Source organism: Prionailurus viverrinus, chromosome D1 (assembly GCF_022837055.1).
Source record: "Prionailurus viverrinus isolate Anna chromosome D1, UM_Priviv_1.0, whole genome shotgun sequence".
In the NCBI taxonomy this organism is placed as follows: Eukaryota; Metazoa; Chordata; class Mammalia; order Carnivora; family Felidae; genus Prionailurus; species Prionailurus viverrinus.
In genome coordinates, this window is record NC_062570.1 from 19,024,747 (window position 1) to 19,038,247 (window position 13,501).

At 50.2% G+C, this 13,501-nt stretch overlaps 1 protein-coding gene across 2 annotated transcripts in view; it reads left to right on the forward strand.

Moving 5' to 3' along the window:
- The window catches only part of SORL1 (sortilin related receptor 1), a 173,050-nt gene that overhangs the window by 108,549 nt on the left and 51,000 nt on the right, over nucleotides 1–13,501 (forward strand). For both annotated transcript variants that reach the window (XM_047876687.1, XM_047876688.1), the window contains 4 exons: nucleotides 2,539–2,712; nucleotides 4,675–4,788; nucleotides 8,598–8,720; nucleotides 11,557–11,676. In XM_047876687.1, coding sequence (XP_047732643.1) covers nucleotides 2,539–2,712; nucleotides 4,675–4,788; nucleotides 8,598–8,720; nucleotides 11,557–11,676 — 531 coding nt within the window. The remainder of the gene's footprint in view (nucleotides 1–2,538; nucleotides 2,713–4,674; nucleotides 4,789–8,597; nucleotides 8,721–11,556; nucleotides 11,677–13,501) is intronic.

Below are 13,501 nucleotides of genomic sequence, written 5' to 3' on the forward strand. Positions count from 1 at the left end.
CTTACTCTCTGAGGTGGATTTGATTCGATCATTGCCAAACGTTTAGATAATTAAGCAAGATAATAGCATTTCTGTGTCCTAAACTGGTTCTGGAGGAATTTTCCAAAGAGGAGATCTGAATATGTTCTGAATCTGCCCAATGAAGGCATCATGGGGCTGTTTGGTCTTTGAAGGGGACCTCTTTGGAGATGATGACTGCTGTTTGTCCACTCTTTATATCAGATTGATGGTCTTTGTATTGTCTTCCTTGCCCATGCAAGACTGCAGCCTCCTGTATAGAGTCCGTGGCCATGTTCCGGGGTAGAATTCTGCTGGCTGCTCTTTCCATGCTCTCCCGGCTTCTCTGTAGCACCCCATAAGCTCCTGCCCGGTGTACCTCTTGGGGTCAGTGACTGGGTCTGCTTGGTTTGGGGTTTGCCTCTGGACGCTGCCTCTCAGACCGTATACATCTCTGTCTAGAACCCCATTTTGGGGGCGCCGGGGTGGCTCAGTCGGTTGAATGTCTGATTTCAGCTTCAGGTCATGATCTCGTGGTTCATGAGTTAGAGCCCTGAGTCAGTCTCTGTGCTGAGAGTTCAGAGCCTGGAGCCTGCTTCTGATTCTGTGTCTCCCTCTCTCTCTGCCCCTCCCCTGCTCACGCTCTCTCTCGAAAATGAATAAACATTAAAAAAAAAAAATTTAGAACCCCATTTTGGGTTCGGTGCTTCTGGCTCTTGCTTCCTTGGGTAGGAACCTTTGGTCCACATGTGAAAGTGTTAGTCATGTTCTTTTACAGACATAGCCCATGTGAAAACATCATCCTGTCCTGGAGTATTTTTTTTTAAGTATTCTGTTACCGTTCCGTTTCTTGGAACGCTGAATGCTGTGTTGTCCTCTGAATACAAAGAACATGTTCCAGATCGTTTTGGAGTTGTTTTGCATTAGTGACAGCTCTGTGTTCTTCCCTGTAGCCTAGAGCATGTGTATTTTGAAAAAGGAATAATCTCTCTTCATGGAACAGATCAGGGTGAACTGATCTCTGGCATTTCTGCTCTAGTCAACCGGTTATTCTGCTGTGGAAACTCTACCTTTAGAGTTGGTTAAATATTTGTAGAACCCTTTTGAATGTTTCATCATATGGATTCTCCTCTGCGAATGTATTTCGTGTCTTTGGTAATGCTTTGTACTCTCCGGTCCTTAGCATCTAAACAACACTGTTGCTATATCATTGTGACTTTTATTTTTATGCGTGTGCTAGTTAAACACTGATGAAGTGCCAGCACATCCAAAGCCACTGAGCGTATCATCACCCATATTAATACCAGTCATTAACGAGCCCTGTTTTCCAGCCTGCAGGTCAGTATAGGCAATGACATGGCTAAAATCTTCCCGCATGGAAACAGGTTACCTGGATGTGATTGTGGTGGGTTTGTCTGTCCGTGAGATAGCACAGCTGAAGGACTGTCATCAGCTGAGTTTTATCAGAGCGTTTATGTGTATTTCCCCCCGAGTTTGATGATGGACAGTCACAGCCAAAAGAACACGCTTACATTTCATAATTTATGTGGCTTTTATGGTGCTCCACAGTTGTATCGTGTTTCCAGCTTTTACCCAGTGGTGTGTGCATCCTCTCCCGCCTTGCCAGAAGGATGTGGAGGGTAGGAAAATCCCTTTCCCATCATTGTTCATCCACAAATGTTCTCTCTCCAGAATGCAGCGAAGGATTTTATGAACTTTCGTCTGGCCCTCTCTGTGGAAAGCTGAACCAGAGAAAAGACTGGAAATAGGGATAGATCGATGTTAACCAGTCCTTGTGTGGATTTATTGCATGACAGATAGCACGGAGGCTAATGGGCACCGTGGCTGGCTTTTTATTCAGCTCGGCCGCTGCACTCGGGCGCAGAGGAATTGGAAAGCAGAGACCCAGGTGTTCGTCTGGGCCCTGTCATTACTCAGGTGCATGTTCTCATTAAGGGCTCTTGGGTCAGAGGAGCAGAAACCCAGTCAAGCTAACTCAAGTAAAAAGTGCTAATGAAAGCATAAAGGGAGATTGTAAGGAACCCAAAGAGAGGAAACAGAGGTGAGCCTTGTGGGGACAGGTGCAGGAAATGGCAAAGACACCACTTCTGTCTCTCTCTCTCCTTCTCCCTTTGGGACCCTGGTGTGGCCCTTCCCCTCCCCTCTGGAAGTCTGCCGTATTCCCCCGTCTGCCTCTCTGGAGTCTGTTTCTGCACAGCCTTGACCTGCACGGGGTTTGGTTTGTCCTGCCTCACCTTTGACACCCACGCCGTGTGACTTCTCTCCCGGCCCGGGCTGCCCAGTTGCTCTGTTGTTTTTCCATCACCCCAATTCCAAATTCCCAGGAGGAACAGCGGACGCCCGGCCCTGAGCAGGGGTTGTCGGCGAGGTTCGAGCCCCCGCACTCGGCCCTTCCCCTTTCTCTCTTCCTGCGCTCCGCGCCGTCGTGTGTCTGTACGACGAGCAGGTTGTGTTGATGTCAGTATCCCGTTCGGTGGTTTTTTTTAACCCGGATGTGGCCGCCGCTTGCCTTCTCTCCAGGAAGCAACGCCTGTGTGTCCAGGCCGTGCAGCCTGCTCTGCCTGCCCAGGGCCAACAACAGTAAGAGCTGCCGGTGTCCGGAGGGCGTGTCCAGCACTGTCCTCCCGTCCGGGGACCTGATGTGCGACTGCCCGCAGGGCTATCAGCGGGAGAACAGCACCTGCGTCAAAGAAGGTGCGTCCCTTCTTCTTTTCTACCCTCCTTCCTCCTCCCCCCTCCCAGTGCTGTGTGTTCCCCACGTTGCTGGGTTATTGAAATTGCCGAGGGTAAGGATCAAATCCGCTAGATACATACAGACATCCCGGCTCAGGGGCTGAGGCCTGTGGTACTTCAGTCCTCAGTGGGAGTCCCCTCTTTGTCTCCTCTGCCTCATTTTAATCAATCACTTAATTCATTCATTCATTCATTTATTTATTTATTTTCACTTATTTTGAGATAGAGAAAGAGAGAGCGAGTAGGGGAGGGGCAGAGGGAGAGAGGAGAGAGTAAGAATCCTAAGCAGGCTCCGCACTGTCAGTGCAGAGCCCGACGTGGGGCTCAAGCCCACGAACCGTGAGATCATGGCCTGAGCCGAAGTCAGACGCTTCACCGACTGAGCCATCCAGACGCCCTTCGTGCTGCCTCTTCCTTTCCTCATCCACCCCTCCACATCCGGGTTCTCAACTTCTCCTGCTTCCTGGCAGTTGGACCAAACCTGACTTGGAGAAAGGACTGGTCGGACCCCTTCACAGCTCACCTGGGCTCAGCAGCAGCTCTTTCCCACACCCTGCCCGCCCCCTCTCCCCCAACACTAGCCCAGAAACGTCCAGAGTGTTCAGAATGACGTCGCAGAGGGTCTTGAGGCTTTACCTCACGCCGTGACCAACTGGCTCTAACAACCCCATCCATTCTTTCTTTGAATGTGAATACATAGATTCTAAAATTTTCCTCTGAAAACCTGTCTTCATCTTTCTTTCCTGTCTAATTTGTGCCCTTATCACCTCCGCAGTCCGGCCCCGTATATTACTGTCAGTGAGGGGACCCTCTGGAAGGGGGCCCTGCCAGGAAGCGTCCGAATCCCTGCTATTTTCATTCCCAAGGTTATGTTTGCTTTGTAATCACGACCTCCCTCCTCACAGCAGCCTCTTAGTCCTGGGTGGGGGAACACACGAAGCGGCCCTGGGGTCCCTCTTCCATAAGAAATACAAATGGAGGGGTGCTTGTGTGGCTCAGTCGGTTAAGCGTCTGACTCCTGGTTTCGGCTCAGGTTACGATCTCACGGTTTGTGAGTTCGAGCCCCGCATTGGGCTCTGTGCTCATAGTATGGAGCCTGCTTGGTATTCTCTCACTCCCTTTCTCTCTCTGACCCTACCCTCCTTGCTTCCTCTCTCTAAAAATAAATACACTTAAAAAAAAAAAAGAAATATGAATGGAAAAAAGATGACCCTGCCCTTCTTAGACCCGGGAGATTCTCTTTCAGGCTCTGGACATCCTCTTATATCTGTTTTAGAAAGAAACAAAGTTAACGCTAAGTTAACCAAGAGGAGAGGGAAAGGCTTTTCTATATTTTCCATTAGAATGCCTTTGGTTACCCAAACAAGAGGCCAGTCATCACGTGTTCTAGACTCAGTTTACCAAACAACGCATTTTTCTTTCTCCTGTGTGTCACGGGTAGAAAAAAAAACCTCAGAGTATTGTGTATCCTTTGGTACCTACTTGAGTGAAAAATTGAAGATCTATGAATATACATAATAGTATGTACAGAATACAGATGGCTATAACTGTATTGACTGTGTATGTTTTCATACTGTGTAGACATGGTCCCTTAAGCAGTTCCTTGGATGATTAATATTTTATAACGTTGATGGGCTGGTATCTACCCATTGGACCCAACCTGCACCATCACTGTCCTTTTTCATTATTGTAACCACCCCCGGCACCTCTCTAGCTCCCTCTTACCCCTTAATTGTAATTGAAAGAGGAAATAAGGAGGCCTCTATCGTAATGCAGGTGAGCTTGGCACCCCCCCCCCCCTTGGCCATTTAAGGCCTGTTATTTGAGGAAGAGAAGCGGGAACTCAAAAGAGAAGAGTCTTGCGGTCCAGCAGTAAGAATAATATTGGTTTCGTTTCCTCTTCTACCTGCCGCCGGCGGCCAGAGAACACCTGTCTCCGTAACCAGTACCGCTGCAGCAACGGGAACTGTATCAACAGCATTTGGTGGTGCGACTTTGACAACGACTGTGGCGACATGAGCGACGAGAGAAACTGCCGTGAGTCTCTTAGCTTGGCCGGGCGTCTGGGATGTTACACGTTTGTGGTTACTCGCGAGGCCGGTCAGCTCCTCCCAGGTGGGGACCTGCCACCCCAGATGGCCCCTCATGATCAGCGATGCCCGTTTAGGCTGATGGGGCTTGGAGAACAGAGAAGAACATGTCTCCACCGCCACTTAGATACAGGTTATTGTTTAACACCCGACCCCCACAGGTGAGGGAACTGCTCACTACAAGGGGTTGACCAAGAAGCATCGCGTGGCTGAAACTGAGCTGCCTGGGGCGTGGGGCGGCCTGGGCTGTAACTGTGGCCCTACTACTGTGATAAAGCTGTTGACCAGGTGACATTCCTTGATCGGTAAATTCAACCTTTTCAGAGATTGGAAACAGGTTTTACTTTGTATGCCACCCCAATCGGCGGATATCAGCTGCCTGCCAGGCTCTAGAGTGATCGTCCTAATGGACTGATGATGCCTGGTTTGGTTTGAAATGCGGGGCTGTTGGGGCGCCTGGGTGGCTCAGTCGGTTAAGCGTCCGACTTTGGCTCAGGTCACGATCTCACAGTCCGTGAGTTCGAGCCCCGCGTCGGGCTCTGGGCTGATGGCTCAGAGCCTGGAGCCTGTTTCCGATTCTGTGTCTCCCTCTCTCTCTGCCCCTCCCCCGTTCATGCTCTGTCTCTCTCTGTCTCAAAAATAAATAAACGTTAAAAAAAAAAAAAAATGAAATGCGGGGCTGTTGATAGGTGTGCATGGAAACATCCGCTCCAAAGAGTGTATACTTTCTAAGGGTAACAACTAAAATATATGATTGTGTTTAGCAAGGTTTAAAGACAAACAAATAACTATGTATCATGGGTAATTGATTTACTTCCAGTTTTTAATTTTTAGTAGCTTCGACATTACCTTGTAAGGAGGTGGTTTGCCTTCTGACAGTGAGTAATACGTTCAGACATTCACTCAGCAAGTATTTGTTGAGGACTCCTTTGTTCTAGGCTCTGTGCTCTGTGCTAGGCTCTGTGCTTGGCTCTGTGCCTGGCCTCAGGTGATCAGGTGGACAGGTGGATCAGGAGTTTACAGTCTGTAGGGGAGTTGGAAAAATAGAGAGCCAGTTACAGAGGAGCCTATGAGTGCTGTGATGGGGACGCACCATATGCATCCAGGAAGAGCACACAAGTCAAACTTGGGTAGATATTTATGGAGAGCCCTGAAGAAGGGTGGGTAGAGGTGAACCAAGCAGAGGCGGAGGGAATATCGTGGTAGGCAAGAGAACCGCAGGTATGAAAACCCAGAGGTCAGAGTGCGTGGTGTGGGGCATCGGTGACAGGAATGGAGAGTTGGCCTAGGGATGGTCCCCAGAGCAGCAAGGGCCCGTGAGCTTAATTCAGAGGAGCAGTTGGGAACCGTTGAAATGACATGATGAGATTTTTGTCTTTGGAAAGATAAGGACTAGGAAGAGTGCCCTGGAGCGGAAGCAGACCAGGAGCAGGCAAGCCAGAAACTAATCCGCAGGCTTCTCTTTCAAATATTTCCCCATGAGAAATCCAGAAGCTCGTTGACCATTTTGTGCTGTAAGAACAGGTCGATGGGTGCCTCCTGGCTCCATATACTCTTCTGGCCTCTGGTGGACGTACTTAGCCAGCCACCCAAGGGGACTGTGCCAGGTTCCCAGGCTGTTCCATCCAGAAAGTAACCTCAGGAGCAGTCAATTCACTGATAAAACTACGTATTGCCCTTCCTGGCTCACAGGAGGTTTTTACTAAACCTCTTCTTAATGATTTTTTCCTTGGTTTCAGTGGTTGCCATTCACACCCAGGGAGAAGAGCTTACTGAACAGCAGATTTGGGAAAACATTAGGCTATCTGTGTGTTTCTTCTTTTCTTTTCTACTAGAGTCTCAGGAAGGTGTGGTGTTTGTGGGGGGAGAGCCAAAGCTCCTTAAAAACTGTCCACATGAACAACAGGGGAGCCTACCTCGGAAAGGACTTTATTACACAATGGGGAGGGAGAGGAGATGCTTCTTAGAATTGGCACGGTGGGTGAAGATTGCCAAGATATGATTAGGCTTGGTGGAAGCAGAGAGATTTAAACTAGATGACCCTGTGTCCAGTGATGAGGATTCTACCCTGGGTTTTGGTGTCTCCTCGACGGATAAGCCGGGGTCTTGTGTTGGTTCAGCGTTAGGAGGGAAGGACTTCCCTCCATGTTCAGGACTTGACGCTCTCCCGCCCAGCCCGCGAGCTCTGCACGGGCCTCACAGGCTTCCAGAGAGTTCACACTCGTCCTCTGGGTCAAGTTGGCAGCTGGCTCTGTACCCGCCCTGCTTTGGTGTCACCGTCAGCTGGGATTGACCTTCCCGGGACCATGGGACTTACTTGCTGCTCTGTTCTTTCTCCATTCACTCCACTTGGCCCAAGTCCCGACCAGTCAGATGTGGCAGAGGGGAGGGGTGACAGGGCACCCAAGAGAGTGGTGCTTGTCTGTGCCTGCTCAAGCGGCTCCCTTATCAAGGAGCAGGAGAGCCGCGCTTATCCTGATGGTGGAGGCGCCCCGGCCGAGGGCAGGGCTGCAGGAAAGGGGCAGGCTGTGGCTGGGCAGTCCTGTCTGGGAAGTTAAATGCAACATCCCGTCAGCTGCCAGGGGGTGTGGCAGGGAGGCATCCTGTCAGTTCATCTCCCTCCTGCGCACACACACTCCTGTGCTGGGTAGCTGTCAGGCGCTCTGGGTTTTGACACGAATCCCCTGCAGCCTTGTCATTTTTGCATTCATCCTCTGCCTCCCACCACGAGCTCAATTACAGAGAAGAAATGGAGCCTCAAATAAGAGCTGCTGGGGATGTGTCACGGCAGCGCTGGCTTTTCATTTCACGGCACAGCCCCACCCTCCGCCCCAGGATTCTCTTCTGTCACATCCTACCTTGTGTGTCAGCTGCTTCCGAGAGCAGCCTTTCCTGGAGGGTCTTTGGCTGGGGTCAGGGGGTTGTGCCCACCTTCGAATAAGTTCTGTTCCAAAGAGGGAGAGGAATCTGTACCCGCTCGGATGCAGTCGGGCAGAGGAAGGACAAGGAAGAGACGTGACATCTGGTGGGAGCCTCTTCTATTTTACAGCCTGTCTAATGGGCTCTGGTCCCAAACCTGTTTCCTTATTTATTTTCACAAGCCTGTCACAGGGTAGGTATTGTACGGTTTCCACATTACAATGGAGAACACAGAGGCACAGGACGGTTAGGTTACATAAGTAAGTGGTAGATAACAGAACGGAGAGATCCGTATCTAGTCTTTCTGTCATCACAGCACTTGGCCCCATCACCTTATCCTCTTCCTGCTGTGCAGGAAACGGGCTCAAGGAGGTTAAAGTTAATTGCTTGAGGCAGAGGCGGAGCCAGGATTTGAAGCCTGACAACGGGGACCGCGTGCCCGCTGCAGAATCCTTGCCCAACACTCCCTGTGTCATCGAGACGAGGAGGTGCCAGCTTCTTGTGCGACATCGGGCTTCTTAATGGTAGTTTTTCTAGATGACGGTGTTTCTGCCACTTACTTAGGAAGACCCCTCCGTGTCGGAGCGGATCGTAGGAGGTAGTCCAGCCCATCAGTCTCTCTCCCAGCTGGATGGTGGTTTCTCACTTTCCCAGCCCGGTTCCCATCTGGAAGCTGTCTACCGAAAGACACGCTCTGATCTCCCTTGGTTGTAAATTTCAGGTTCTCATGTTTTTGTTTTTGTTTTTTTCCCCCTTGGTTGGCTTTCCAGGGAAATGTTTGTGTTTGGCAGGGGGAATGAATTGTTCCTAACGAGTATGTTGTGTCTCCCATCTTAGCTACTACCGTTTGTGATCTGGATACCCAGTTCCGTTGCCAGGAGTCCGGGACCTGCATCCCCCTCTCCTACAAATGTGACCTCGAGGATGACTGTGGAGACAATAGCGATGAAAGTCATTGTGGTAAGGAGACATGACGTCCAGGAGCCCCGTTCCTGAGCAGGGTGACTCTCTTTGCTCACTGGGCTGTTGTGGGTTACAGATGCAGAATTTCTTTTCCTTTTCTTTTCTTTTCTTTTCTTTTCTTTTCTTTTCTTTTCTTTTCTTTTCTTTTCTTTTCTTTTTTCTTTTCTTTTCTTTTCTTTTCTCTTCTTTTCTTTTCCTTTCTTTTCTTTAAATTTTTTTTAAAGAAGTTTATTTATTTATTTTGAAGAATAAAGAGTGTGCGTGCAAACAGGGTAGGGACAGAGAGAGAGGAAGATGCAGAATCCCAAGCGGGCTCTGTGCCACGAACGCAGAGCCCCGCACGGGGCTCGAACTCACAGACCATGAGATCATGACCTGAGCTGAGATCAAGAGTTGGACGCTTAACCGATTGTGCCCCCTAGGCGCCCTCATGCAGGATTTCTGAAAGCGTCTCTGGGTTTATGATAGTCCAGCTTCATGACCACCATGGTAGGAATGATTCATTCAAAAAATAACAGCCGCTGCTTGTGCCTTGCAGAGGCGCTGTAAGCATGGATATGATGGCAAGGAAGATTTCTAAATGAGTTTAGGCGGTTCGTAACAGCTGTATGCGGAACAGACTTGGCCCACACATCTGGGCGGCTGTGAGATTAGCCTCCCGAACACACAGATCAATACCTTTGTCAACGTTTTTTAAAACCAATCTAACTCAGTAAACTCTGTTAGAAGCCCAGCAGATGGTACGAACGTTGTTTGAACATCTGTTTCCCGAGTGGAGATTTTTACATTTAGAAAAATTAGCGTGTTGGAATTGCAAGGCGTGATAAGGAGTTCTCTAGTTCAAGTCCTTTCAGTTTCCAATTAAATGACCGAAGGGACATATTTCAGGTGACGCCATGAGTTTGTGTCAGAGTAGGAACCCGGAGCCTTGTTTCCCACCCCACCCCCGCTGCTGCCCGGCACCGGCCCTGCCCGGTTCACGAGGCCTGTCTTGGTGAATGGCTCTGGTACCCAACTCGGCGTTGCTGACTGTGCAAGGAGGAGACATTACACAGTGCACACAGTGTACCAGATTGGAGGGATCCTGGCCATGAAAGGGAAGTGAGAGCGGAGGCCAGACGCTGCCCCCCAGACATCGTGATGAGTTGGGTGGCCGTGCCAGTTCTCTCTGCCCACCCACGGGGCAGGTCCGGTCAGGCTGTGCCTGTGCTTACAGATGGGGCCTGCTATTCTCACCAGCAGGCAGTTTGACCCCAGGGACTGAAATGAGGAGAGCAGGGGAAATGCTCCTAGCCTGGCTCTCTGAGGAATTTCGTGGGATCACGTCATTTTCCCTCATCTCTGTAAACATAGGAAGTTCTGGAAAGCAGTCTTCGGGATCCAGTGCTGTTCTGCCTGCATTTCTCCCATCTCCTCCTCAGCGCCCTCAGAGGGGTGAAGGGCACAGCTTGGTAGGAAGGAGAGCCCAGTGGTGTCACTCACTGGGCACACGTGTGACCATCCGATGGCCGGATTCTCCCTTCGTGAGCCTGTTCATGCTAGTGTCTCCTGAGTCCACCCTGGGGTCTCAGTCCCTGACATCCTCAGAGCCAGGTCCTCTTAAATATCTGAATCCCCAACTTCACCCTCAACTTGTCTCCTGAATGAGGGCAAGTCAGACTTGGCTACCTCTGTTTTCATAGAATCTTTTTTTTTTTTTAATGTTTATTTACTTTTGAGACACACACACACACACACACACACACACACACACACAGAGTGTGAGCAGGGGAGGGACAGAGGGAGGGAGACACAGAATCTGAAGCAGACTCTAGGCTCTGAGCCATCACCACAGAGCCCAACGCGGGGCTCAAACTCATGAACCATGAGATCATGACCTGAGCCGAAGTCGGATGCTCAACTCACTGAGCCACCCAGGCGCCCCACATAGAATTTTTAAAACTCCATTTCAGGGGCGCCTGGGAGGCTCAGTCAGTTGAGCGTCTGACTCTTGGTTTCGATTCAGGTCACCATCTCAGCGGTTGGTGGGTTCGAGCTCCGTGTCGGGCTCCACGCTGACAGCTCAGAGCCTGCTTGGGATTCTGTCTCTCCCTCTCTCTCTCTGCCCCTCCCCCACTCGCTCTCACTGTCTCTCTCAATTAAATAAACTTAAAAAAAAAATTTTTTTTTGTAATTCCAGTTGAAAGTTCTGTTTTAAAGGATAGTCCCAGGGCCTGTAAATGGTGTTGCCAGGGAAGCCTGCTTGCAAGTCTTGGCCAGGCTGCGCGGGCTCATTTGCCTCAGGACCCCACCTTTCTAGAGACAGCCGGCCGGCCAACATCCCTGGAGCTCTGCCCGCAGAAGCTCCCCAGTTTCCTGTGTTTCGGGAGTTCGGCACTGACCTCACGTTCCCCTATCTGAGCGTCGCATCCTAATCAGCCCCCTTGGAGTTCTCACTACCCCCTTTCTGAAACCACAGGCTGATACTAGAAGACTTCTGTTTCTTGAGAATTCTGCTCTTTGGACAACTAGAGCGTTGCCCCCCAACCTTCCCATCGCAGCAGTCATAGACGGTGGTAGTATTTGCAGAGTGCACCGAGAATAACCCTGTTCTTTCCTGGAGGCAACCAGCAGCAGGAGTATCTCGGGGCACCCGTACCCCATTTGCAGCACGCTAGCTGGAGTCAATCCTCAGCGGCCTTGCAAATCCCCGGTGCAAGCCCGTGCTATGTCTGGATAACTGGGGATAATGCGGATAACGCGTGCCCTGCCAGCCCTTAGGGGTCTGGCGCCCGAATGGAATCATGAGCGAGGCTTTGTCCCCACGGCTGTGTGTCTGTGGTCTCTCCTGCAGAAATGCACCAGTGCCGGAGTGACGAATACAACTGCAGTTCGGGCATGTGCATCCGCTCCTCCTGGGTGTGTGACGGGGACAATGACTGCAGAGACTGGTCTGATGAGGCCAACTGCACCGGTCAGTACTCTCCCTGAACGGCACTTGTCTGTATGTGCGCTGGTTAGCCTCGCAGCCCTACGTGATCGTAGACTCTAGGCTCTGAGAACCGGACCGTAGACATCAGCCAATTGGCTGCTTCTCCGAGAGCTGGTCTGTGATGAGCTTGTGCCGATGGGTGAACCAACATCCTGCTTTCTTCATGGAGAAGGTCTTGCTGTGAAAAAAGGATTGACTGAACGGGTATCCTGATACAGTCGGTTCACATTCTGGCTCAAGCTTATTTCTTCTTGACCGTTAATACACAGTTGACAGACTTGGTCCCTTGTCTGGGGACCCTACATTGGGTAGCACTGGACTAGCTCGTGGTTTTGATTTTTTTTTTTTAATGTTTATTTATATTTGAGAGAGAGAGCGAGAGAGAGAGAGACAGAGCATGAATGGGGGAGGGGCAGAGAGAGAGGGAGAGAGAAACACAGAATCCGAAGCAGGCTCCAGGCTCCGAGCTGGCAGCACGGAGCCCGACGCGGGGCTCGAACCCGTGAACTGTGAGATCACGGCCTGAGCTCAAGTCAGACGCTTAACCAACTGAGCCGCCCAGGCGCTCCTAGCTCAGGCTTTTGAATGGGGAGCATCAGAGAATTCCCCAACAGTGAAAGCCTAAAGTGTACTGTGCACCCGTTTGGGGCAAGATTTTATGAAAAATAAAGTTGGAAAGAGCATGAGGATATGAGAGAAAGGCTGGGCGGTGTGATGTGGAGGGAATGTCTGAATTCTTCTGTTGAGTGATGGGTTCACTCATGTTCATTATACTACTTTTTATGAATGAATGAGTGAATGAATGAATGAATGAATGAATGGGGCCCATTTACATTATGGTGGAGTGGAGGAGAACAAAGAATTGGGAACGCTGTGGAGGGGGAAAACAAAGACTGATCCCACTGCCTGATGAGTAAATTTTCTCTGCAACTTCTTGAAATTCACTCAGTTCTACGTTTAAATCTCTCCAGTGATGGGGCTAAGGTGGTTTCACGTACCCATTTCGTCGTGGTGAGGGCAGATCTGCTTCTTGGCTTTGGTTTTCAGTTCACTGTTAACTGCATTAACTTGTCATTCGTGCGGTGTGGATCATGGCTCTTGTGGCGGGACTTCCAAGGCCCCTGTCTTAATCTCCCTCGCCCCCCACGTGCCCCACCGGTTCCTACACTGCCCAGCATCTGGGAGCTCGAAGCATGCCTACGAGTGTGTAAAAGCAAATAAAAAGAAGGTTATGTGATCAGATCCCAAATGTAAATAGAGACAACTTGTGTCGTGATGCTTTAGTTTAGATTTGGTTCCTGTAGGGCAGAAATGACCGTTGACCCCTTTGTGTTCTCCCACTGCCCAGCCCCTGGGAAGAGTGCCTGTTCAGGGAACTTTTGTCAATTTGGTAATTTACACAACTGCTTTTCTGTAGTCATCTTGGTTTCGAGGTGACCTCCTGTGGCCTTAAAGAGTTACAGGGCCCGCCCCAAATGCCCTATCGTCCCACAGGATGATCTGTGATGTTACCAAATTCTGTCCCCTTGCAAACTTACCCTGAACTTGCCCTTTGTCCTTTCTTCTGTGATCTGTCAGTGTCTGAACCTCTGTTCTGGGGGCACTGCAGGAAAATGCTTCTCTCCAAACATGAGCATGGCCCGCAGAAGGAGGAAAAACCAAGGTCCATGAAGGAATTGCCGTCAGCCCAGGAACCACGAGTGCTGTCTGGAAGCTGTGGGTTTGGGTGGATGATTGGGTAATAAATTAGAGGGGTGCACTTGGGCATTGCAGTTTGTAAATTGCAAAATGATTGAACATCTTGTTA